The sequence below is a fragment of the Diorhabda carinulata genome, chromosome 5, assembly GCF_026250575.1.
Source record: "Diorhabda carinulata isolate Delta chromosome 5, icDioCari1.1, whole genome shotgun sequence".
Taxonomy (NCBI): Eukaryota; Metazoa; Arthropoda; class Insecta; order Coleoptera; family Chrysomelidae; genus Diorhabda; species Diorhabda carinulata.
The window spans coordinates 7288087-7315907 of NC_079464.1; the positions used below are offsets into that span (position 1 = coordinate 7288087).

At 32.9% G+C, this 27821-nt stretch overlaps 1 protein-coding gene across 5 annotated transcripts in view; it reads left to right on the forward strand.

Annotated features, from left to right (window-relative positions):
* The window catches only part of LOC130893595 (leucine-rich repeat-containing protein 24), a 269555-nt gene extending 250430 nt beyond the window's left edge, over positions 1-19125 (forward strand). For all 5 annotated transcript variants that reach the window (XM_057799813.1, XM_057799811.1, XM_057799814.1 and 2 more), the window contains 2 exons: positions 183-1650; positions 17764-19125. In XM_057799813.1, the coding sequence (XP_057655796.1) occupies positions 210-1650; positions 17764-18572 (2250 nt within the window). In that variant the 5' untranslated portion in view covers positions 183-209 and the 3' untranslated portion in view covers positions 18573-19125. The remainder of the gene's footprint in view (positions 1-182; positions 1651-17763) is intronic.
* Positions 19126-27821: the final 8696 nt, after the last annotated feature.

A 27821-nucleotide genomic window follows, 5' to 3' on the forward strand; every position in this document is an offset into this window, starting at 1 on the left:
CCTCCTGTTGTAGATTTTTTGTTAAATGTGGCTGCATTTTGTTCCTTTATGTTTTTTAGAATGACCACAAGCATAAAATTTAACCAAACTGGTAGAATAATTCTAGTTACGTAATATTGTCAAATAATTTTACTTCTGGAAATTGAAAACTGTGTGGTTACAATATTTTTGTTTTGTTTCAGGTAGCAAAGAAAAGCAACTGATTAAAAATGGACCTAAGGATAATGATATACTTGTTAGTAATTTTCTTCGTAACAACAACAGCACAAGAAGATTGGGAAACACATTGTAACAAATGCCATTGTTTATGGGTTAGCGGGAGGAAGACAGCCAACTGTGCCGGTCGAAATTTCGACATAATCCCAAACGATTTGAGCGACGATATTAGAGATATAGATTTTTCAAATAATTTTTTCTATTCCCTAGATTACAAAGTATTCGATAACGCTCATCTAATAAATGTACATAAATTGAAATTGCAAAACTGTACGATAGAAAAAATAAGTCAAGGGGCGTTCATTGGATTAGGTCTAGTAATTGAATTGGATTTGAGCATGAATAACATAGCGGTGTTGGACAAGAACGTCTTCCGACCTGCAGTCAGACTGAGAACCTTAATATTAAGTCATAACAAACTAACCGTTCTGGAAGACGAACTATTTTATAATTTGACTTATTTTCAGAAGATTCTTTTGGATCACAACGAGATTCAGACAGTGTCTTCTAAAACTTTTCAAAATTTACCGATGTTGATGCATGTATCTTTAGCTCACAACAAAATTCAACGAATATCTTTCGACGTTCACGAACAATTACCCAAATTAACAAGCATAACTTTAGGAAACAACCCATGGATTTGCGATTGTCGATTAGATAAGATCCGAAGGAGTGTTATTATAAATAATCTGATATCAGGAGAAGACGTTATTTGTGTTGGACCACAAAAATTAAAAGGTAGATCGTGGATGGAGGAATCTGTAATATTTGCATGCGTTCCTAAAGTAATAGAAGTAGGTCCTAACAGTATTATCCAAGCAGCCACGAATAACGTCACCCTCACTTGTAAAGTTACAGGTACCCCTGTACCAGATGTCGATTGGATGAACGGGGGAATTATAATAGAAAGAGATCCCAGAAAAGACAAACAAAAATATATAACCTCCAAAAATACCATCGGTGATTATACATGGAATAATCTGACCATAATTAATTTGAATTATAAGGATAGAGGAGAATATAAATGCATAGGAAAGAACCCCGGAGGAGAAAGTGAAAAGAGCGTCACTTTGGACATTCCCCCAGGAGCGTTGTCGGGGGGAACGTTCGTAGGAACGTTATCGACTAATACATACTTAGTCATTGGATTGGCGATAGGCATAATAGTTGTACTATTAATCGTCCTTATTATCCTTTTCTGTTTCTGCAGAAAAAATACCCACGGATTTTATTCGAAGAGACGACCTCATCCTAATACATCGGAAGAATATATTAATATGAGCGGAGGACAAGCTGAAATTAAAAAAGGACTTATAACTGATGTTAATCCCGTTACTAAACCGCCTAGAACGACAGTCTCTCCGTCGGTGATCAGTGGAGGAACGGAAGTAAGCGATGCCAAAAGAACATTGCTGGACAATGAATCTGTTTTTGGTAAGAAAAATATTTGTTTTTTATTAGATATAGTACATTCGGTCCTATAAAATGAGACCATCTCATATTTCTCAATATATTAGTTGGTTTCAGCATGAAATGAATATAAGATATTTTTAGTTCACAAAAATTTTTCATTTCAATTGGGATAAAAATTATTAAAAACTATTTCAAAAGTGAAATAAAAAACAAGTAAATAAAAATAGCATAATTACATATTATCTAGAACAGAGTAACAATATAATAACCAAAGAACAAATTGAAACATCAAAGAATGAAGCAGACAAATATTTGGAAGGTGCAAGACTCTAAAGCAAATCTAAAGCACTGCTACAAAACATTGAAAAATATGAGAACTGAAAAACAGCAGGACACATATTTTTCAAAAAAATAAGAATAAGAAATATTAAAAAACTAAAAGGAATTCATACAAAGGTATAAAGACGAAAGAAGAAATTGTACAAATTGACCTAACAGAAGAATTAGAAATAAAAATTAATAAAGAGATAGAACATTACACAACTAAAAAATGGAAAAGTACCAGGATATGACAAAGTAACTTCAGAAATTATAAAAAATATGGGTCACAAAGAAAAAACATGTTTCATATTTCAAGCTATAGAAGATGAGACACTCCCAACAGACTGGCAGAAGGCATTGATAGTACCAATTTTTAAAAAAAGTGGTGCAAAAGATTGCAGCAAATACCGTGAAATAACATAATCAGTACAGCGAAGAAAGCGATGGAAAAAATATTAGAGAAAATAATCAAGTTAACGGCAGACAACATACCAGATCAGATACTGGAAATTAACAAACGAAGAGGAACATACAAAAGGCGGAGAGAATATTACCAATAACTACTCAATAATGGGTGAGAACATACAGAAGTAATTGTACAAATTGACATAACAGAACAATCAGATATAAAAATTAATTAAGAGATAAAACATGCAATTATACAACTAAAGAATGGAATAGCCTCAGGATATGACAAGGTAACTAAGAGAAAAAGAAATGCCGTTTTATATTCTCAATAAAGCTATAGAACAACAAAAAACTGGCAGAAGGCATAAATAGTACCAATTTTCAAAAAAAAAAAGTGATGCACAAGACTGCAACAACTACAAGGAAACTTATCCAATTATGAAAACGGGCAACCCATCACTGATAATGGCTATCGTCTATTTTTACGTACGAGAAAGTAATGAATAATTCATCATTTTATTACTATCTCATTCATAAAAATAGGCTATAGAGTTGTTTTGGAAAGAATTAGATAACCAATAAACGACAAACCAAGCAAAAAACAAACTGGATTCAGAAGTGGTAACTCTTACAAACACTCAAACAAAAGAGCAAAACGAAAATATACAGTTAAATTTCATATACTTTATAAAAGCATTTGACTCGATAAATAAAAAAGTGATTCGGAAAATTGTAAAAACGTACGGACTATCAAATCATCAGAATAATACAGCTCTTTTTGTAACAATTGCATAGTCGGGATAAAACACGAAGGACAAGTATCGGAGTGGATTAAAATCTAAAAGAAAATGATACAGAATGTGTTTTAGTTTGGATAATGATTGAAATAAAGGATAAAATATGAGAAATTACCTGGATCCTAGTTAAGAAACTGGAGGACCTTGAATTTATGGAGATATAGGATATATAAGATATATCTTATAACAACAAATAGAAATCCTATGCAAGATGATACGGGCTACATAATAACTTAACATGTATTTAGAAAGAGAAAAAGATTAAGTCGAGTACAAAAGGAGGTACTGAAATTGACATTGAAAGAAGAGAGGGTCTGGTGAAAAGGGATTTTAAGTCACCGTATAAAAAATGTTCAGTCAAACAAGCAATGAACACCTTTGAAACATAAATGAAAGAGAGACAATACACTTAAAGTTTACAATGTTAAAATGGAGGTGATAGCTTAAACCAGCAACATACTTAACCAAACAAGCATTGAACTACAATACAATAGTATACAATACAAAGTACTAATTCAACAGAATTGACGGAGAATAGCGACCTCATCATTTGACCACAGCTGCCGAAACACTGACAAATACCCTTTGCTCCACTGGAAGGTATATCACGATTATGAATATTGCAGAATATGTTACCTATAAAGGTGGGCCAATTATGGTATGGGGTAGAATTTAAATCAAGATCTATTTGTGATTTAGTAGTTATCTGACAGCATACCGGTTTCGGGATTTGATGAAAAAAATTCTGGAGTGAGTAGATGACGTGGAAATAATGCTGTGACATGACAATTATAGGCATTTAAAGTTGCGGTTTTAGAATTTATATTTAAGTATATTTTTTAAATAATGTATTCGAAAATTATGATAATTACGTATGTCCATGTACCGAGTTTGACAGAATATATAATTCTAAACTACTATCGGAAGGCCAGAGGCGGCTCATGCCCAATGGTTAACTATCCGTAACTTTTACAGGGACAACAATCGATTTAAGAAAAAGGTACGCTTTGTTTAACTTGAAAAAAATTTATGATTTAGGAGATATGTAGATCGTTGTATATGCCAAGAAAACAGTTGCCATAAAGATATACTTTGAGGGAAATTCTCATAAATTGTAATTATTTATTTAAAATACTATATACTGAATAATACCGTCTCGTGTGAAACAATATTCATCAATAAATATTTTTCCAACAAATGTATTATCAACTCGTTGTTTATCTAGAAACCAACGAGCTTAGGCCAACCTTGCTGGATAATCCTCCTCTTCTATGGCATGCCCATGCTTGCATCTAATACATTTTGTTCTACAGCTGGTGTTCGTATAGTTCGTTGTTGACCTTTGCCACCTCCACCACACTCCCCATAATATCATTTCTTAAAAAAATAATGGCAACTAATTTACTCAATTCTTCAATAGTATGTAGTACAAACGTTTATTCTTTCATTCACTATAATCTGGCCGGTCGGTAGTGAGAGCAATAAAAACGCGTGATCGGCTCATGGGATGCTAGTGGTACCTTTTATAACGATTCGTATTGGCTGAAGCAATGTCTGAGAAAGTCAAGTTCACACAGCTGCACGTTACATTAATTTATTATTATTATATTCTAAAAATTTCATATTAATAATTATTTTAAGCTTTTGTTTTATTATGTTATTGATTTACTTTGATAAAAATTAAAAATTAAACTACATTTCTATTTCTAACATGCGCTTTTACAGTAAGAATTATGTGACTGTATAATAGCGCATGTTAAACATGTACTTCAATTTTTATTATTCTTTAAAATTGTCTATTTACGTTATTCAATCTGAAGAACAATCATTTCTAAACGTTTCATTGCTTTAATACTTTTAGAATTTTGTCAAAATGCATCTGAGGATACAAATCATAATAAATATTTATTATTTATAAAAACTGGAGCGATTTTCCTCATTGCAACCAAGTTATTGTTTTTATTGTAGTTGCAATCTTTTGGTTAGTGTGGGTAAAAAAATATTCCAAGACTATAATGTTTACATATTGCATAAAAGTGGCATTTTTTTTAAATTCCACCAATAAAACGGGTAGGATAGGTTCGAGGGTTGGTTTAAGGGAATTTTAAATAAACTTGAGAACGGATCAGTCATTGTAATGGACAATGCATCCTACCATTCCAGAAAATTAGACCAGTGTCCCACAAGTTCCACAAGAAAAGCGGACATACAACAGTGGTTAAGGGAACGAAATATTAATTTTGAAAACAATATGGTGCGGGCAGAACTATTGGCATTGGTTAAAGAGAATCGGCCATTAGTCCAAAGATATGTCGTTGATGAGATGGCCAAAGAGAAAAATAAAATTGTTTCACGATTGCCACCTTACCATTGTTAATTCAACCCAATTGGCAAAGAAAAACACAACATTTAAAATTAGTGATGTCCAAACATTATTTACTAAAGCTTTAAATGATGTTACCCAAACCAATTGGAGTAAGGCAATCCAATATGTCCGCTTTTTTCGAAATAAAATGTGGGACATTGATAATTTAATGGAAAAACAAGTGGAACCTCTAATAATAAATTTAAGAGCTGATTCGTCCTCGTCGGAATCAGATTCCGATTTAGATTAAAATAAAAATTCATCCGCCCTTATATCCCTCTCAACCAGCTTTTTTGAAAACAAAGAATTTATTCAGGAAAGGACCTTGTGTTGTTTATAAAGATTATTATTATTTATATCGTTTTGTATGAATTTACTTTATAACCTTTGATACGTATTTGAATAAAACATATAGCACGACATTTCTTTCTTAGATATTACTTCACAGTATTAGGTACCCTTATATTTTTATTTAATATACCATAAATTTGAAAAACCGTCTAGCTATTTAAGGTTAGGGAAAACAAAATTACGATTAAAATAATAATTATATATATTTATAGATACTTTTAAAAAGCATTTAAAATTCAATTCAAATTTGCCACTAAATACCTTTTAGTGTTGTGTATGGTGTGAATAAGGCTTACAATTTCTCTCTCACGCACTATGCACGTGATTACTCTCTGTAATGAGCGGCCATACTATAGTTCTCCAAGAAATGTTTGATTGTGTTTTTGTATACCTCCTGTAAGTTTTTCCTATAAATAATAACAATTTATGATAATTTTCTTCAGAATGTCTCTTTATGGCGAACGATTTCATTGACATGTACAACGATCTAAAAATCTACATATCTCCATAAATTTGATAGAGTTAGCAAAAAGTACCTTTTTGATGAAAAATCGATTGAAAAATTCATTTTTGCATCCTTAGATTAAACAGGTTGTCCCTGTAAAAGTTCCAGATTGTTAACCATTAGGCATGGGCCGACCCTGGCCTTCAGGCCTATAACTCAGAAACGAGGGGTCGTGTGAGAATTTTTTTTATCACAACATTATTTTGGAACATCATGTCTTATGTATAATGATATTACCACGTTTCAACGCTTTTGGGACAATTTGAGATATTGAGTTAGAGCTCTACAGCATCCACATAGAAGTCTAGTTGTACAGTGATTAAGAAGAACCGTAATAAGGGATCAAATTGAATAAGTTGCAATTAGAAACCTAATTTAAATTGTCCTAAGTGAAAGCACATCAATAATTCAAGTTAGGGGAGGTTTTAAGTTTTTTTACTAATAATTATGCATTTTTGTCCACTCAGTACTATTATTTCTATGGCTTTTTTAAAGCAATAGAAAAACGATTCATTGTTAGTTCATTAGAGAGCCTTAGAACTTTGTTCTCATGTACATTTTTTATAAAATGCGTGAACTTTGAAACCCAGTGTATTTGGAAAATATTCTACTAGTACACCTTGACATTATATATCGCCTACATTTCTGTTTTGCCGTAATACATTTTATATAGTATATAAATTTTTTACGTGCCAAACATACATCCAGATAATTTCTTTTCTCTTCGAGTAAACCCGAATTATGACATCGTAAAATATTTTTACGGAAAACAATTTCGCGGTTAGTTTATGGTATTTGAAAAATTAAGCTGCTTTTTTCTTTGTTTACGTGAGACGTTTCGCCTAAAGGGACAATTATAATGAAAAAATATATCACGAGATCAAAAAAAAAAACATGCGAAAACATTATTTACCAGTACCCTAAGGTCGTATTAATGAAATTGATTAAAGATTAAGGGATTATTATATTATAGGGTGGCTAGAATAATAGGGGCTGTTTTCATTTAAGAAAACATTGTGAATATGGAGGTTTCTATCAAATTTATATCGGGGATGAATGGAGATCATCAAATAGAGTGAACAGGATGAAAGAAAAATATATAATCAAATGAAGTATACACGCGAGCAGTAATACTGACAGGACCGTACTAAGTAACAGTTGGTTTATTATTAATACTTCATGCTTATTGATGAAATTTGTTAACAGAATATACAGTGTGTCGCATTTTTGTTTTAAATTTTTCAACATTCATATAGAGTTAATAGGCTTTTTATTATAAGGTTTATGAAGAGTCAAGCGCTCTGACACATTCACATATTTTTTCACTAATTACTCATTTATACCACTTATGGGAAAGTTTTTTGACGTCGCACACTGGGACAAAAAGGCCCTATACCTGGCAATCAATCAGGAACTCGATAATTATATGCCAAAGTTGATTATTATTAATAGAATATGTTATTACTACGAATAAAACACATAATTAACTTTTTGAGTTTTATGTTAATTCAAAAAGACATTATCGTAAGACATAACAAACATCCATACAAAAAAGATACAGCTATTACATTTCATCATCTTTAGAACGAAAAGAGCTATTCTTGTCATTTTTTTCACTACCATCGTTGGCGTCATTAATGTTGTTAAAATCACAGTGTTGCTGAAGTCCCGGTTTTAATAAGGAAGGCACTCGATTTTTTTCTTTTGAAATTTTCTTGTACTGGTTAACGGGGTCGGAACGTTAACGGTAAAAATGAATTAAAAATATTCTCGTTTGTTTTTTCATGACTACACGCTAGAGCGTCTTCACCTGACATAATTTCTTTCTCAAATGCTTTTCTGTATCGACTCGCACGTTTCAGAGATGTGCTGGTAATATCATCTAACGCTTTTGAAGCTTGCGTTTGTCCAGTAGCTCTTAAAGTCATTTGAGTGGCATAATTTAATACATTTATTGATGTAGACTCTCTCAACTGTTTTGTTTTTAGTCGTTTCGTTCGCTCGGAACCTAACCAATGGAATTTCTGTGCGACCTTTTTTCTTTTTAGGAGTCTACATCTCTTATTGTAAATTAAATTGATATATCAGGCCACTCAGCATTATTTTAATAAACCATTTTTCTATCCTAAACGCTTTCATCCAGAGCAATTTAAACTGTGATTTGAAATATGATAAAGTTTTATTTGAGAGCTTTAAAAGCTCTTCACTTTCACATTTCGTTCGCTTCATTATTTCTTTTATCTTTTAAATATATCAGACAGAAATTATTTTTTTAAAAGAAAAGTGCAAATTAGTGCAAGAAAAATAACCCAACCTAACCTAATCTAAACAATTTTGAAAAGCTAAAATAATATTAATTATTAAAAAAATTATTTGAAAACTTGAACTATATTGGAACCCAACTAAAAGATTATATTTTGGAAAATGTTAAAATAATATTGTTTTATTTTGTTTCTTGTTTTAAATAATAAAGGGTTTTCCAATAAGAGGTGGTATTTTGAGCAGCCCGCTATTTCGGTAAATGTCACTTTTGAAGCTGTCATTTTTTGACATTTGACAAGTGGAAACTACGCCATTAATGAAAATGGAACGATACACGCTTCAACAACGCATTGAAATTATTAAAATTCACTATAAAAATGGTGAAAGTTTTGCAGAGACGGTTCGTAAAACTAAAACATTTTTGGGTCGACGTGAAGCACCTTCTCGGACCGCAATACAGAAATTGGTGGAAAAATTTGAGTTGTTGGGACAAGTTAGTGATGTGAAGAATAAAACCCGTGCACGTCGCTCAAGAACAACTGAGAATATTGCTGCTGTAGCCCAAAGTGTTGAAGAAAACCCAGGTTTGTCCATTCCTTGTCGTTCTTTTGAATTAGCCATTCCACAAACGTCATTACACCGTATTTTGCATAAAGACAGTTAACACAAGAACTCAAGCCGGCCGATCATCAACAACGTCGTGTCTTTGCTGATTGGGTCCTTGAAATGCATGAAAATGATCCTGAATTTCATCGAAAAATCATCTTAACTGATGAGGACCATTTCCACCTTGGTGGTTAAGTCAATAAACAAAATTGTCGAATCTGGGGCTCGGAAAACCTAAGAGTTATTGTTGAAAATCCTTTCCATCCTCAACGCGTGACTGTTTGGTGCGGTTTATGGTCTGGCGGTGTCATTGGACCTTACTTTTTCGAAAATGAGGCTGGAGCAACAGTTACGGTGAATGGATTGCGCTATCGAGAGATGATTAATGATTTTTTATGGCCGGAATTGGATGGTATTGATTTGGACGTTTACTTTCAACAAGATGGCGCTACGTGCCACACAAGCAACGAAACCATCGATCTTTTACGGGAAAAATTTCGGGACCGTGTTATCTCTCGGAGAGGTGATCACAATTGGCCACCGAGATCTTGTGATTTAACACCGTGCGACTGTTTCCTTTGGGGCCACATGAAAGATAAGGTCTACGCCAACAGTCCAGCATCGATTCAAGACCTCAAAGATGGAATTCGTGAGGCTATCGAGGACATTGGACAGCCGCTTTGCAATTTGGTTACGGAAAATTTCATGAAAAGGATATGGCTCTGTAAACGCAGTCGAGGCGACCATTTGGCTGATGTTGGCTGTGTTCCATTATTAACGGCATACCTTCCTCTTTATAATGAAATAAACATCCGATCATTTATCTCAAAAAATGGCATGTTTCTTTGAATATCAAAATAACACCTCTTATTGGAAAATCCGCTATTATCTAAATACATAAACTTTTCTGCGGATATAATTTCATTAAAATGTTCTTACATACCTGAAGTCAAAGGTTCCATGTTAAAATTCAATCAGAAACTATGAAAATATAGCTTTAAATCCACACAAAAAAATTCAAAATTCAAATCTACAAAATAAACGTACAATATCCGTAGAAAAATGATTTTAGTACAGGGTTGGGTAGTAAACTCTTGGTATTAATGATAACATTTACCCGTGTTATAATGAAGGGGATATTGATTAGCCAAAAATTATGAAAAGTAGGCTTTCTTTGCTAATTACTTTTTCGATTTATTGCCAGATATAGGACCTTTCTGCTCCAGTGTGCATCGGTTCCTTGGCTTACTCGGACAGTTATGTGCGCACAAACGCCTCGTCGTTGAATTTTTGATTTCCGAGGACTTCTATTATTGGTAGTCGCAAGGTGATAAGTCCGGTCTGTATGGGGATTGTTCTAGTATCTCCCATCCCAGTTCTGATATTGAATTGAGCGTGAGACGCGCGGTTTGTGGGAGCGCGTTATCCCGAAAAAGAATCGGGTTTCATGTATGTTTTTATAAGATTAGAGCAGTTTGCAGAATTTATAGAACGTTGTGTGCACAGGTAATTAACGTACAGCATAATCTTACCCGTGGATCTGGTTGTCTTCGCTTTGACTGTCGCCCCTTCCTCCTCGACACTTTGCTTTCGGAAGCGAAATAGTTTACTCATGTTTCGTCTGTAGTGACGATTCTCGTCATGAAAACATTCCCCTCCGCGTCATATTGCTCAACAGAGGGAATCCATCCCGCCGTTTTTGCGATATTGAAGATATGGATGATGGATTGTAAACTATAAATGCTAATGCCAAGCTTCTACTTTCTACTTCAAGGTGCGACTTCACGTGTTTTATTGGCCTGTAAGGCTATAGAAATATGACTATCCAAGCCGGGTGAAGTTACCCATCTCTTCTCTGCTTTTCGACATTCATACAAAGCCTGACTTGGACATGTAGACGGTTCTATTGCGTTTTGATTGATGGGTCTCTTATTCGAACATAATGCCAGTAAGACATTCTTTTCTGACAAATTTTATCGAGAATATCGAGAATTGAAACAGTTTCTGTTTATGGTTGGGAGACGAACGGCGATTGATAATGAGAGATTGCTAGTTCTCCGCCTATTCATCTTAGTCTTCGATAGTTTGACGCTGAAGAGTATTGGTTTAAGTCTGTCTCTTATATTAGAAAAAACCATTTAATAATAAATTGAAAAGCATCTTTACTACTGGTGGCTGGAGGATTGTTTGAAATATTTGTAATATTGGAGGTACAACACTGGGTTGCTTCTATTTAAAGTTTGAAACGACTCTGGTTTAAAAAAGCGAAAAGCCACATTTGGTTTTTTCCTTTAAAAACGTGGCCTAGTTCAGTCTCTGTGATTTCAGAGGAAAAAGGGTAATAGGAAAAACGTTTAATAGGAAACAAAGTTCTATATGCGGAGGGAATTTAGCAAGTAATTTACCTTCCGAATACTGAAATTAATGGAGTTTCGAACAAGTTGAATTTACTTGAGTTAAGAGGAAAACCTGCATGTAATTATGTCTATATGTATATATTTCGTTTCTCCTATTGGAATTTTAGCTTTTATTCTAATTTAATTTAAGTACGTAGTTGTGGTAGGAGTTCTTACGATTTTAGAGTGTTACTTGGCAAAATGAAAATATTTTGATTTACATCCAACTAATCTAATCTAATAATTTTATTACAAATTCAAATTAGCAACCGTTGAATTAAAAAATGATGAACGACAGAAGAAGATAATTTGTACAAAAAATACAATGAATTATTGTATTAAAAATGAAGAAAGAGAAACGGGAAAAAGCTGGAGCATGATGACATTTTCCCGATCTGCTTATGCACACAGACGTTCCAGTACCCCCTGATAAAATATGAAATTCTGGGTAAACAATTATTCCCCTGAAACGAATTTGATGATATAATAATCGAGGGAACCAATGACCACGACAATGATTTACGACTTTGACTGTCGTACTTTTTCGGACGAGGCAAATCACTGGTTAGCTGTCAAATTTTATCTGAAAACCTTCATCTTCAGTGACAATTTATATACGATTTTTCAATTCCATGCAAAATCGAATTTTCTTTCTACTAGTCAAAAGTGTAATTTCGAACCCCTAATTTTGCTAGAATTTTTGCTAAAACTTGTCGATGATAGAGAGAAGATAATCCCTCAAAGAATTTCTATCAACAAAGCTTCGTTTGCTCCCTATCCCATTCAAGATTGTTGCAATTCTACTAAATATCTCCCAAAATATTTGCTTTAGAGAAAAAATTAAGCTCATAACAAGCTGTACAAAACAAAAAAGTTTATATACATTTTTACATGAATTCAAACTCTTAGGCTTAAAAGAAATTAGGTTAGGTTAGTCAAGACGACTTCTCACTTAGTTCCAGTTTTCTATAATATAATTTGAAGGTTGGAACATAAGTCATGGAAACTATTTCTTTTTCTTGTATATACAAAAATTGTCTCAACTATATGTATCATTAGAAACATTTTCAATAGGTTATTTCGTTGTAACACACCCTATATAATTCGAATTGACTTATGCAATTGACGTGAATTATCAAAAAAAAAACTTTTATTCCGTTTTCTATCGATATATTAACAAGTTACATTACTTTAGGAATACACTTGGTAGAATATTCATTCGCAATTTGTTTCTACAACACATTTTCTTTTTCTCATCTTTGCTTTTAATTTTATTAGAATTTAATTCTATAACGAGACTGGTTACGAAAAAGGATTTTATTATAACATTCGAATACTCCCCTTCAATATATTCACCTCCCCTCGCCTAACACCTTTCCATACATTTTTCCCATTGATCCAAACAGTGTTGGAAGTCTTCTTTGATGAAGGCCTTTAGGATCTCTCTCGTTTTTTGCTTTACCGCTTCCATCGACTCAAATCAAATTTTTTCTCCGGAAACAAAAAAAAGTCGTACGGTATCAAATCTGGTGAGTACGGGGGGTGTTTCAGTATTGGAGTACGTTTACTGGCCAAATACTTGCTTCACAGATAGCGGGTTATGGGCAGGTGCGTTGTCCTGGAGCAAAATCCTCGAGTTGTTTTTCCACAACTCGGGCCGTTTTTTACGAATTCGTCGCAGTGTTGCCAAAACTGATAAATAGTAAGTCCGGTTGTCAGTCTGATTCTCTGGAACCTATTCAGTCATCACCATACCGTTAATGTCGAAAAAAAAATGATCAATATTGCCTTGAATATTGATTTGCTAGCTCGGCCCTCACTAAAGCGCTCACACCACTCAAAAACACGCGCATAAGATAGAGAGAGAAAAAACACGTCCGCCACTGCACAAATATTATAATAGTGACGGAAACGTGTTTTTGGGACGTGTATAGATGCTATATCTAGATACCCAACATTTTTTATCCCACCCGCCTAGGCGCGCAGTCTCGTTATTTAATAGGCAGACCTCGTATATTGCCGTTTCCGTGATTGCCACTTGTCTTGTAATTGAATTTATTAAGTTCCAATTTTCTAAAACCGCATTCACATTATTCATAATATACATTCCGTTTTATCTATTGCAACAAGCTTCCCATCTATAAATATTCAATTCTCGATAATGAGATTTCCTTAAAATTTCCCAATATCAATATTTTGCTGAATGATAAGTTCGTTCATTAATATTTATTTGTTATTTGCATCGTTTATCTGTTCCATTCATTTTTGTCAATTTTCGTTTCTGATTAAATTTATAAATAAATATAATATTATCAAAACTCATTTGCTGAATTGAAATATAAGGAATTTTCCAAATGATTTTGGTAAAAAAACGGCAGTTAATTGATAACTAATTGAATATTTAGAGTTTTTTTAAACATACGGTACTGCAAAATTAACTCAACTTATAAAATTGGAAGTTTATTAAACACTAAATGAAGAACATTAGAATAAATAGTACTTTTCAGATCAAAGCTTTTCCATAACAATTTTAAACATAATTTTTGGTTAAGAGGACCAGAAGGTGTTTCACACTTTAAATAAATACATTTTTTTAGGACGCTAGGTGCCCGAGAACGATTTTTAAACTACAAAAAAGAAAACAGTTTCAAGCTATTAATCCGACCAATCATTTGTTAAAGTTGTTCGATTTTTTTCATTCAAAAACCAAAATAAATATAATTTCATAGCGTTTAATAGAATAGCATTAAGAAGATAAAAACTTATGATAAAAAAATTGCTATTTAATGTATCAACAATAAAATTCGGGTAGAAAGACTGACTCGAAAAGGTCGGCGGTCTACCGCCTCCTTGGAGCGAGAAGGGTCTGGCCGCCCAGGTAGGAGTTCAAATGGTAATATGGGAAATCCTATGGCAGGTTTCCTCAGAAACATACTGTATGTAAACTTATAATTTCGAAAATGTACAAATGCATAGAAATACAACAAACTAACCTAATATACAAAAATTCAATTAAGGGATGTAAATCAGAGTGTAACGATTTAGTATCCCTTTTCCTATTTCGTTTATTTACCTGCCTCATGTACCTGTGACACTTATTAACTGAATTTACCAGTGAATTTAAAAAATACCATATATCAAAATGTTATGGAAAACTACGATTTTCATTCATTACATTGTTGAAAGAAGAGCCAATTGATGTTTAAGGATTCAGGAATCAATATTTTGGATTGGCCAGCACTTAGTCCAGATCTAAATCCAATAGAACCTTTGGTAGAAACTATGGCAAGGGAAGTTTGCAAACTTCAGAAGCCTGAAATCCAAACTTTTTAAAAACTCAAAAAAAGAATAACATTAATTTGGGGAAAAAAACCAGAAAGCACGTTAATTTATTTAATAAGAAGGATGTTGGAGGTGATAAAAAAGGCAGGAGTTTTCATTATTGAAGTAAATTCACTTTTGTTTCCCTTTGAGATTATATTTTTTCACAGTACAAATCTCGTACAGAAAAAGTGAACTTTTTTCATCTAAGTAAAATATTTAAAATAAAGTGAAACCGCTTCACCACTGGCTATAGAGGCAAGGGATTTAAGTGAATCAAACTTGTAGGTATCTTCTTTATTTTTTGCTGAATTGATTGACAAAACCTCCCGAATCAACGTCTGCAGCAAATTTTGCGAAATCCGTTCCTCGTAATATCTTTTGGAGAAAGGCTGGTCTATTTGTTACATTTTTTAATTTATATCAAAATTAAATCTATCAATTCAAATTATATTGTATAAAAAAATTAACCAGTTTACTTCAGTGTTTACAAGAAATAGTTTCACCATTTAAGGTTACTGATGGGGTCGAATATTTTTAAACACATTTCGAATTTCAACACTCAAACTCTTTCACAGAGTGTCAAGAATCGTTTTGAAAATCCATTCATCACAAGTAGTGTCTCTTTCTTTCCCCAAGTAGTGTCTCTTTCTTTCCCTCTCACAACTTGAAAATGTCGTAGATAAACATAAGGGGTCACATACTACTCAAGAAAGGAATTACGATTGGCAGATAATGGGAATAATGAGTTGTTTCCAACTACTGATTGAAAAGGATAAGTGATATCTGGAGTATAATGTAAGCCTGAGAAAAATAAATGTAAATTTCCGTAAATTTGTATAAAACTAGAAAAAATGTTAAAGTAAACATGAATTTGAAAAAAAATTGTCGTCAAATTTGAAAATTGTGCCTAAATATATCGCCATCTTTTCCAGCTAATAATGAGATATGCGTAACACAAATGCTGAAAATCAGTAAAATTGTTCAAAATACAATTGTTCAAAGGTCATAAAAATGAGTTTTTCGCAACTTTGAACAAAACGGTGAGTTTTATCATAAAAATACCTTCGACGAAAATTGTAAATCATAAAATTATCTACAAAATACGTATCAATACTTTTTCTCTTACAAGCCACTGTTTCTGAGATATAATGATTCAAAAAGTTGTAAAAGTCGTATTTAATGGAGATTGGTGTATTTATAAAAAAATTCTGTTGACTGGTGGGAACTGCCATAAGTTCATCAAATAAATTATCAATTGATGAGGATGTTGCTAAGTTGTTGATATGCAGCTTTGGTATTCTTCGTGCAATCATTATAGCCATTAAAAACGACCATAAATCTGAAACATTATAACTTTTTGAATCGTTATATCTCAGAAATGGTGGCTCGTAGGAAAAAAAGTATTGTTACGTTTTTTGTAAATAATTTTATGATCTACAATTTCCGTCTAAGGTATTTTTATAATAAAGCTTACCGTTTTGTCCATAATCGCGAAAAACTCATCTTTTTTTACCTTTGACTTTGAATAAAATTGTTTCCATACACGGAAATAATGCGGAACATTAAAATTTTATTTTTAATTGTATTTCAAACAATTTTACTGATTTTCAGCTTGCTGGGAATTTGTGTAGCTTCACTTTTATTATTTGGTCTAATTTCACCGGACTAATTATCCTAAGCAAAGTAATAAAAACCTGAATATTTATGAAACAAATTAAATTTCCCTTTTTATTTATTTCATCTTCATTATTCAATTTTGATGCCGGCAATACCGCTTCAATAATTTAATTACCTGTTCCATAAAATAATTATTTCTCCTCCTTTAAGACTATTTTGAAAAACATAAATAACAGTTACCAAAAAAGGTATCGATTGCCCTTGATGACGGGTTGTAAGGCAACTTACTACCCTTGGTTGGTAATAATTCATCCCATAAACACTCCTTTAATACGCCATAGTAACAATGATTTATAAAAAGTGAGTAATATGTAATAAGAATATTGATAGGTTTGAACATTGTTTACAAAATTCAGATAAATGTTTTTCTCAATTTGTGATGGCAATCTTTGTTTAACAACAATTCTTGAAATATTGATACATTGCTTTATACTTCTTCTATATCCATGGCGCTGTTACATAAATCAATAATTTCAATTTCTCTTAATGTTTGATAATAAACTGTCTGCTTGATGTTATTGATAAAATATCAATGCTTATGACGTTATACGAAAAAACAGTTTATTTGCTTCGAAGTTCTTAGTGCGCGAACAACTTTAGACGTCTTTTTGAAGCACCGCGATATCCAGCATTTCATTGGACCAATCGACACGATACTTTTTGACAGCCAAATATTCATGCAATTTTGAATGTATGCCTCAATCACACTGTAAGTCACATGACGATCTTGAAATATCAGCATCGATGTTTTCTGGTACAACAGCCAATTTGGACGACCTTCATCACCAAAAGTTGAAGAGAGTTGATCGGCATATTGCTGTTGGTTTAATCCATAACGAAAGTCAAAGACAAGCGTCACATGAAAATGTTCGTTTTTTAATTCTGTTTCTTGACCAAAATGAATGTTTTAACTATCTGTAAACAAGTACGACAACACGTTTTGAGTACTCTCAATATTAAAAATGTCCAGCTTTATGATGACAATGCCAAATTTAAAATATTCACATCAGTGTTGCCATATCTCAAAACTTACGTAGTAATTCGAAAAATATAGAATTCAATTATTAAAAATCCAATACGTATTAATGTTTGTTAATTAATTTCACTATTATTTGTTTCCAGATTGTGATGAAGAAACTCGTTCTCTGGACTTCGATCAACCACTTCTCCGAAAAGCCCACGTTTTACTAGACGCGCCTCCGCATCATTATCCGCCCGATTTATTACCATTCCCTCCTAGAGCAGCTCAAGTATCCCCTGCTGGAAGCTCGGCATCAACTGTAGCTGATACAACCCGTCTTCCACCGCATCATGGACCTCAATCTCCTATCAACAGTCCAATTTACGATCAACTTAGCGTTTATCGTACTCTACCTTATTCCAGATCTCATTCACCATTCGTTGGACCGCCGATTAGAGTACCACGTACTGGATACGTTACGATTCCGAGACGTCCTAGAATGCAAAGTTGGAGTTCTGAACCACCGAACGCGGGAGATATGATAGTTGAACCTCTGTACGATAATTTAGGAGCTAGGACAACTGCTGACGGTGGTACTAATAGTACTTTATCTTTAAATAAATTAGAGAGCAATACCAGTACCCCTAGGTCGAACAGAGTACTGGCGTTAAGTCCAACAAATTGCGATCCAATAGCGGAGACTCACGAATCTTCACCAAGCCAAGTTCTTGTCAGCCAAACCCTTCCTAGAAATTTAAATGCCACTAAACTAACACCGTCAAAACTCCAATGGACTAAGGATAACGCTGAAGCCTTACGAAGTCCCGAAAAAAGAAATTCCTCGTCATCCTTGCCACCAGATGGACAACTTATGAAAAAAATACCTCCAAGACCACCGCCAAAACCTAAGAAGAGGATCTCAACTGGCCCATTATTCGAAGACGAAGGAGAAGATGGAACAGAAGTGTGAGATTGGCTAAAATCAGTGCTGGTAGCACTGGTTGTGACATAATGAGGTCCAAAAACATGTAGTGACAGGGTTAAGAGACAGCGTGGACTGATTAATTGTATACATTTTACGAAACAGTGCCTTAATAAACGTGAACAATGAACCATTAATTGAATATAATACATAATTATTATATTAAACCAGTTTAAATAATGCTTCGAATTCCCTGAATGTTATGCATGTTATCCTTCGGGCTTCCACTTCGACTGATGCTGTAAAAAACATTCTTTATTGAGCGCAAAGTAGATTTTTTTATTGTAATTGGTATAAATTGACTACGAGTAAAATTTTTTCATTACAAATTTATTTATAATACATATTTATGAATAATAACGTATTTAAAGTTTGTACTATTTGAATGCATAACTGATTATAATCACTAATTTAATACCAACCGTGTCCATCATACTTAACTTATTTTGCACAACTATGGGGTTGTAATTGAAAAGTACCATTTCCATGGTGTTAAATAAGGATTTCCTATAAGGACTTGACAACTTTTTTCAAAATAAAATGAAAACCATTCGAGATATTTCAAAAACTTTATTATCGGGTTGAAGTAAATTCAAAACATTTATGAATGGAACTCAACCTCGCTCATATGGCCTCCACGGGCACGTTTGCAGCGGTTGATTCGTTGGACCCCCAATTTTCCATGACAAGGGCACACATTTCGGCCGAAACGGCTGTAATTTCGCGTTCAATGTTGGTTTTGAGCTCTTCCAACGTCGTCGGCTTATTAGCATAGACTTGACGTAGCCCCAAAGAAAAAAATCTAGAGGCGTTAAATCGCCCGAACGAGGCGGCCAATCCACTGAAATAACACGCTCATCAAACTTGTTCTTCAATAAATCGATTGTAACGTGTGCTGTGTGGCGCCGTCCTGTTGAAACCACATGCCTACCAAGTCCATATATTCCAATTCGGGCCAAAAATAATCGATAATCATGGCGCGATAACGATCACCATTCACAGTAACCTGGCGACCACTATCGTCGATGAAAAAATATGGCCCTATGACGCCGCCGGCATGCAAATCGTACCAAACAGTTATCTTTTGTGGATGAAGTGGTTTTTCATTAAGCACATGAGCCAGAAATGAGCTCCGTCACTGAAGATGATTTTGCGAAGAAATGTTGGCGCATCTTTTCCAGAGCCCAATCGGAGAACGTACGTCGCTTCGAATGGTCCATCAGCTTCAATTCTTGAGCGAGTCTGATATCTTGTATGGGTGTAAAGTAAGATCCTTACGCAACATTCGCCATTAAGTGGTCTTGGTAATGCCCAACTATTGAGAACGCCGTGGAATTGACTGATTTGGATCATTTGCTACGGACGTTTCAATAGCAGCGATACTTTCGACACTTCAACCAACCCGTAGTCTCACTGGCACGGCAATATCATACAACGAATATGTAGGCTCAAACTTTTGCACTAAACTTGTTACTGCCTGTCTACTAGGTCGAGAATTATGACCGAAAATCAGAGTTAACGCTCTTAAAGTAGCGGCCACCGGCTCTACTGAATAAACTGACAGTTCGATGTTAAGTGAAAAGGTGCGTTCACAAACTAACTTCAAAATTGTCAAGTCTCTATTGGAAAACTATACTAGCACCAGCACTATACCAATACTCAAAATTACACTGTCTGGTGCTCGTTTCGATAACCAAGTTATTGTTTTCAGAGACTAACCTCAGACTGTTGGTGTAGTGTTAACAGTATAAAATTAGGGAAGAGTACGATTTCCGTGGCGCCGCACGCTGGTGCGAAACACCAAATAATTTTAGTTCTATGTCCAGACTGTTGGCACTACGGAAAAAATTAAACGTACGCTTCCTTCATTTTTTACGAGGAATCGATTTCTGTTTTTAAATTTTAATTTTGATGTTCAGGGTGGCCCAAAAGATATTTTTGTTTAATTGGAACCCTGTGATTCGACGTCGTAAATTGATTCCACACTCTATTTCCATCAACTTTACTATGCATGGAATGGAAAAGTCTTAATGGTCTTATTAATAGGGATGTCTTCTGAAAAAATACATCGATGTTTTTTCCGATATAACGCATCGTCACATCGATTCTTTTCGATGCATCAGGGAGAAATATCGATGTTTGCGATGCATCGAATTATTGGTTAAATAAAATGCAATAAAGTTTATTTTCTAATAAATATCTATACAATAAATTTTCAACAAGATAAAAAATAATTTATATATCCCAATATTTTTTTCCAAACTTTGTAAAACAATAGTTCAGAAGGTACTGAAGTGGCAACCATTCTCAAAAATTTATATGCAACAATATATAATTTTGGGAATTGTATTTTCAAATCATTCCATATTTTTAATGGATTTTCGCCTAACCTATCAACTGGAGTTTTTAAAAAAAACTGAAATTTCATCTGAAAAGTTGTCGTCTGATTTATTATTCTTCCAGTTGATATGGACCAATTTGTGGTGGTCAGTCCAATGAAAAGTGAAAATATGCGACTTTTTATCCAACTATGATCTAATCTCAACAGAGCCTTCTTATATATATTGTAATGTATACATGTTCTCAAGCAAGATTGATCTTTAATTACCTTCCTAAAATGTATTAGTAGAAAACGTGACCTCTACTTTATCAATCATATTTTATTCAAATTCAAAATCAGAACTTCACTCTTCGTTTTCTAGTTATTTCTATTCTGTTCTTATTTTTTATGTAGCTTTACATTGAGACTATTCCTCTAGTTCAGAAATGTCTAAGATCTAAACCAAGATACTTCACACGTACACAGTTTTCGCTAGGTTTTGAGAACCTTCCAAAACGAAGTTGACTGTTAACTACCTTCTATAAATATGCTAGTACAAAGTCTAATGGTAATAAGCAGTGTATTCACTCTTCAGATCTCTGCTTGATCAATTTCATTTTTTTAAAATTACTAATATGGTTTCCTCCCTTTATTCTTTGTTGTTATTTCTGTTCTGTTTTTCTTCTTCATGTAGGTTGACCTCTTGAGACTATTCCTCCAGTTTTGAAATGTCATATGTATTCTGTTTCTCATCTCAAAACCTACATTAAATGAAGATAGCAATGAATTGATAAACAATTTTCTTACTATTTAAATTTTTCAAAAATCCCAACTCAATGACAAAATGTTTTTGTTGGTATAAAAAATAAAATATGATGGAATGATGAATAATTTCTATTTTTATCAATACAAAAAATATTTAATTTAAGGTTGGTGTTTAATTAGAAATATTTCGTTCCCATGGAATTTCGAGTTTGTCTGAATAAGTTTTATTAGGAACTTTGTGACAAGTGTAAATTTTATGAAAAGTAGGTATGCATTCATATTTTCCTCCAATACATGCATTCATATTTCCTCCAATTCATGCACTCATATTATTTTATTGACATCATATAAATAAAAACATTTAGGGAAGTTCTTTAAATATAGTTGAAATGTAAGATTGAATTTTTTCATCGAATTGTTTTCGAAATAGATTGGAAGAGTTTTTACCATATTTTCTTTAATTGAATTTTTTATTTTTCTACAAATAAAATTTGTAAAAATCAACAAAGGTTCTTAAATTATATACATATAGTATTAATAAACTGTGATAATAGATTATTTTTCAACCAATTCAATATTTAAAAATGCATAATTGAGAACATTCCAAAGAATTAGAATATTCAATAATTCAACTCGATCTCACATAATTTATATTTTACTGTCATACTGCTTTGGGTAACTAACTCTTAACTAGATTTATTAGTAATTAGTTACTCTGGTGATTTTTTACTTTTTCCTCTAAAAAAATTTAGTTCAAATGTTGGACTTATATCAGTTCATTATTTTTTACAGTGGAACAAAAGTTTTTTGTCACTTAGTGAATAGTGGCTTCAATGCCCAAATATTCTTAATAATTCTTAATTTCTATGAAATAGTATAGGAAAAATTTCAGTAGTCACTTTTAATTTTTAAAAGGAGAGGGTAAAAAATTAATAGGGTTTGCTTATATTTCAAAATGGCTATTTTAGTATGACTAATTAGTAATAAAATTCAGAAAATTCGACAAAATCAATAGTACAAACTTTATAATACACTTTTGTATGTAATTTCAATTGAGTTATTGCTCAATTATTTTCATGAAAAACATGTGATGTATCTTAGTTACTTATATAATTTCTGGTAATATTTTACTAGAAGCACTGTATATATATAATAATTACTAATATGTCTATTGCCCAAATCTAATGTATAGTATCAAATCTTGAGGTCTATAAATAATATTTGAAAAAAAATGGTTTAATTTATTTCACCTATAATCCAGACAAAACTGTGGAGCATTAAAATTTTATTTTATCACGGGAGACCATTGCATTGACACTGCATGACATAATTTATGAATCAAAATTATTAATAACTAAAAAAAGTGAGTTGTGTCATTTATATAATGCGGTCCATATGTATAGAATTAATTCAATTTAAGCGTTATTATGTACTGTACTATGTGAAAAAAAAATCGCTTTAAAATTCTTTTTTGAGGTGGACTACTCCTCGTGTTCTATTTTTGTTTTATTTATCGTTTGTTTCGGCTGCTTTTGTTATTATTTTCCATTCTTTCCTGTTCCGGCATTTTGTCCTCCAATTCTCTATATTAATTGTTCTCCCCTATTTCGTTCCTCCAAATCTTTCTCGGCCTGCCTCTTCTCCTTGGCCTCAAAATGGTTCCATTGTTTTATTCTTTTGATCATATCAGTTGGTTTTCTTTTCATTATATGCCCATCCCAGTTGAGTCTTTGTGCTTTTATATATCTCACCATATTTTCCTTCCCCAGTTCTCTTCTCTATTTCATTGTTTTTGCTCTTCTTTCTCCTTCCTGTGTTATGTTTGGGCCTGTTATAGTTCTCATTATCTTTCTCTCGGCTCCTTTAAGTTCTTCCCTCTTGTTGATTACAGTTGTTTCCATCGCATACGTGATTACTAGTCTTATTAGGGTTGTTTTGTGTGGTTATGTTTTTGTTATTTAATAGGTTTTTGTTTCTTCCATAGTTTTTTGTATCCTTTCCTTTATCCTGTCTCTGATTGTTTATCCCAACCCTATTAATAGATAGTTAAAGGTCGATACTATCTCTTCTTGTGTTCTTTCCCCTATTTTCATATACATATTTTGTTTTTTTGCATTTATTTCCAGTCCGTAATTATTTGCTTCTTCTTCTAATTTGTTGATAGCCTTTATTAATTCCATCTGTTCATTTGCTATCATAGTTACATCAACTGCGTATGCTACTATCTGTATTGTGCCTGTTATAGTGTTCTTATTCTGTTAATCCTGCGTTTCTCACAATGCCTTCCAATATTATGTTGATTAGCGTTGGTGACATTGTGGGTCTCCCTGTTTGATGCTTCTAGTTCTTCTGTTGTTTTCTCTCTTTTTATTGAATCAAAAGCACTTCTGAAATCAATAAAAACTGTATGTATTTTTTTACTCCATTGTCTTCTCTATTATTTGGTCTAGAGTGTGGATTGCGTCGATAGTTGATTTTCCTGGTCTAAAGCCGTTTTGGTAATCCCCTAGTTCTTTCTCTGCGAGTTGTTTCAATCTTTTGTTTATCAAATTTGCCAATAAAATCAAATTTGACATAACTGAAATCGAACGCCGACAGCAAAAAACTGAAATGGATTCAGACGATGATTATTCAACAGATGAAAGAAAAATAAGAGCATTAAAAGAACTAGAAAAAGTATCAACTAAAAACGCAGTAAAATCGCCAACAAGAAGGAAGAAAGAAGATGAAGACAATATAAACCTATTACTGAATATAATGACAGAGATGGAATCAAATAAAAAAAATTGTCAACAAGATGAAAAACTTCAATTTTTGGCCAGTAAACTAAGTGGAATTTTGCATGACGAATGTGAGAATGATTTACAAGACTGTGACTGTAAAGAGGAGGATAGAGGACTAGATTTTTAGTTTATTTTGCTTGATGTTTTATATAGTTTGTTACAATTATGAATAAAATTCAGATTTACTTCTGTAGGTTCTTTTTTATTGCGATCAAATAGAGTATAATCCTATTCAAGTGATGGCTAGATTAAAAAACAGTATTTCCGAGGGCCTAACCTCCAATAGGGTATAAATAAAAGACAATTTCATATAAAACAAACCCCATAAGGGATTGAGACATTTGTCATTTCTGTGGACAAGCTTTTCAATACCCTCTTCAAAGAAAGTTGCCGCCAGTGTAGCCTAACCGTTCAGTGACAATAGAGTACAAAACAGATCTTGAAACTTCTGAAAATTCCGTAGACAAAACAATAATGGTGAAACTGCGGTTTTCTTTAACCATTCTGTCAACTTGTTGAACCAGGTGATCTGAAACGACATATTTGCGTTCCTGGCCGCCTTCATCACTCATGAAGTTTTCCCCATTCACACCAATCATCCTCCGATGGATTTCTGCCGCACTATGGCCTCCAGCCTGTAGAAAACGAATCCCACTTGGCGGGAGCATCAATAATGACAGACATGTTAACGTGTTGTAGCAAAACGCCGACTGATGCCTGAATGTCAACAATGGCGGAGTGTGTAGTGCGAGAGAGAGAGAGCGGGCAGTCGCCTACAGCGCATGCACGCGTAGCGTCTGCACAGAGCGATCGGAAGTTGAAAAACAAAACGGCCCTAGTATCTTATTTCATATAATATCCTATCTTATATCAGTTTTACATGAAACAAATAAGTATTCCACCTGCTTATTACCTCTTAAAACAAAAGCCTAATTTTTACACTAAAGTGAAAAAAGTTTTGTGAAGATATTAAAAAAAGAATTACTGAATCTGTCATAAATGTGAGAAAAAAGCTTATTCTCTATGAAAAAGCTGATATTATGAGAGAAGACGGAAGAAATCTTTTGTTCATTTTACTTTTATGATAAATCAATTCACTAGAATTTTTTTAAAAAAAATATTGAAAGAAAATATTCGAAAGAAGTATTTCCAAATGATAGTTTTATATTCTAAAAGCGACATTTCTACTATATAGCATCACTATTACCAAAAAGTGATCTTTTAGATGTTCTCAACATTTCATAAGCCAAAAAAATATAACAAACAAAACAGAAATAATAGTATTAATAATAAGTAGATGATGAGCTGATATTTATTGTCGAAAAAATTTGTTCTCCAATCGAGATCTTTTCTAAAACTGAAGTAGATCATAAATCATATTAGCATAAATTCTATACTTTACTTTTGTTTTTTCCATTTCAGCAAAACATAACCATCAAACTAGATCTTTTGTGTACATTATACCGTGAAGTTTTCCAGAAGTTTCTCAATTAAACTTAATCCATACGTATTCTGTTTACAAACCTCTACAGAAAAATATTTAGGATTTTATTCGAAAATTGAACTTTTAATAAACAGAGAAGAGACTGTTGAACAAAAAAGTTAGGGAAAAAACACTTATGTATAACCAATAGCAATGGCGCGCTATACAAATAATACTGTAGTTTACTTTTCAATATTGTTTTAAATTTTATATAAGTAATATACATTTTCACTTTTATCTCATAGTATTCAAAAGAAATTTTTTTATCTAACACCATGTCACATTTAATCTGTGTTGATAGGACCATATTTTTAATTGGTATATTAATTGAAGACCGCAATGGAGGAGTATCCTTCAATAAGGATCTCCTCTTTACATTCTTTATATTCTAATTAAAGTTATTCACAAGTTGTTTAGTTTAAAGCTTTTAAGATGATGTACCTTTCCTTCAGTTAGTTTCCTTACGAGTACATTAGGGCGGGCACTTATTTTGGCACCGTAACTTGGAATTTTCTAACTGAAGGCACTTCAAGGTCTTTAAAAGGCGTTCATAATAGTTCTGAAATCTTTAAAGGATTTCAATGTTACTTTCAATGTTACTTGCAGAGAGTTGAATCCTGTGGGTCAATATGGGTTTTAAAATGATCAATATTGAGTTAAAACAGAAAAAATTAAACAAAATATCTGGTTATGTACCTATATAGAAGATTAACACGGCGGAAACATATCTGCACTGGTTAATTGGCAGAAGTTCATACTTTAACAATGAATATAAGTTATTCTTCTTTGAGAAAAGAAATACGAATTAAAAATCGAAGTTGTTCATCTGCAGTAATTAAGAAAAACTCCCATGAAACGCATACTTGATACGTTGCACCCATAAATTAAACTTACCTGTTGCTTCAGATGTTTTATTTTCCACTGTTTAAGTGAGCAGCTCAACCTTATTATTAGTGAAATAATTACTTGATTACACTTGATTACCATAATATCTTTTGCCCTTTTTTACACTCATAATCTTTTAAATACTTTTACTTTCCTACGTTACTGATATTAAATTGCACAATACAATTGGATCGAGTACGACGAATATTACAGAATTTGCGTAACGTCTACCTAGTCACCGCGTGCTGTATTAACTGTTAATTTCTGCGATGTTCAATATATTGATTTTAAATTATTATTTTGCATCGATATTAAGGAAGCAGCAATATTTTATTAACCTTATTTCGATTATCAACATTTTTTATAAATATTAACATTAAATATGTCGTACAAAAAATTGACGGCTTGTGGGAGGTTCTTCTGGATGTCATTCCACGACGATTGCTAGGTGAGCGGACATATAGATGGCGCTACTATAAAATTCACAAGATTTGCAGTTAGCTGTAACCGTCAAAAGACAGATGTATATATTTGACAGCCGCAGTAGCATTTTGAGTGGATAAACTTTTATTAGTTTGAAAAATTAAAACAAAGGAATTTTTTGTGTTAATGTCTTGTTTTTTGGCAAAAAAATTCTATAGAAAACAAAACTTGGAAAACATTATTGGAAAAGGAAAATATCAAAGAAAGTATCTGAAATTATTTCGGATAACCCGTAGAGTGCAGCTTGATTGAGATTGAGATAGCTGGAATCCTAAAGATAGCAACAGAACGTGTTGGATATATTGAAAGAGAAAATTTGAAAATGCGAAAGCTCTGTTCAAAGTAGGTGTCGCATGAGCTTACAACTGACTAAAAACAACCCGGTCATCATCATATCATTTTTAAAAGGGGCCAATCGACAGTCAACCAAAAGTCGGCATCAGTATTTTGGGAAAACCATAAGCAGAGACTATTACGTAAAGTTATTGGAGCGTTAGAAGGACAAAATGACAGATCTG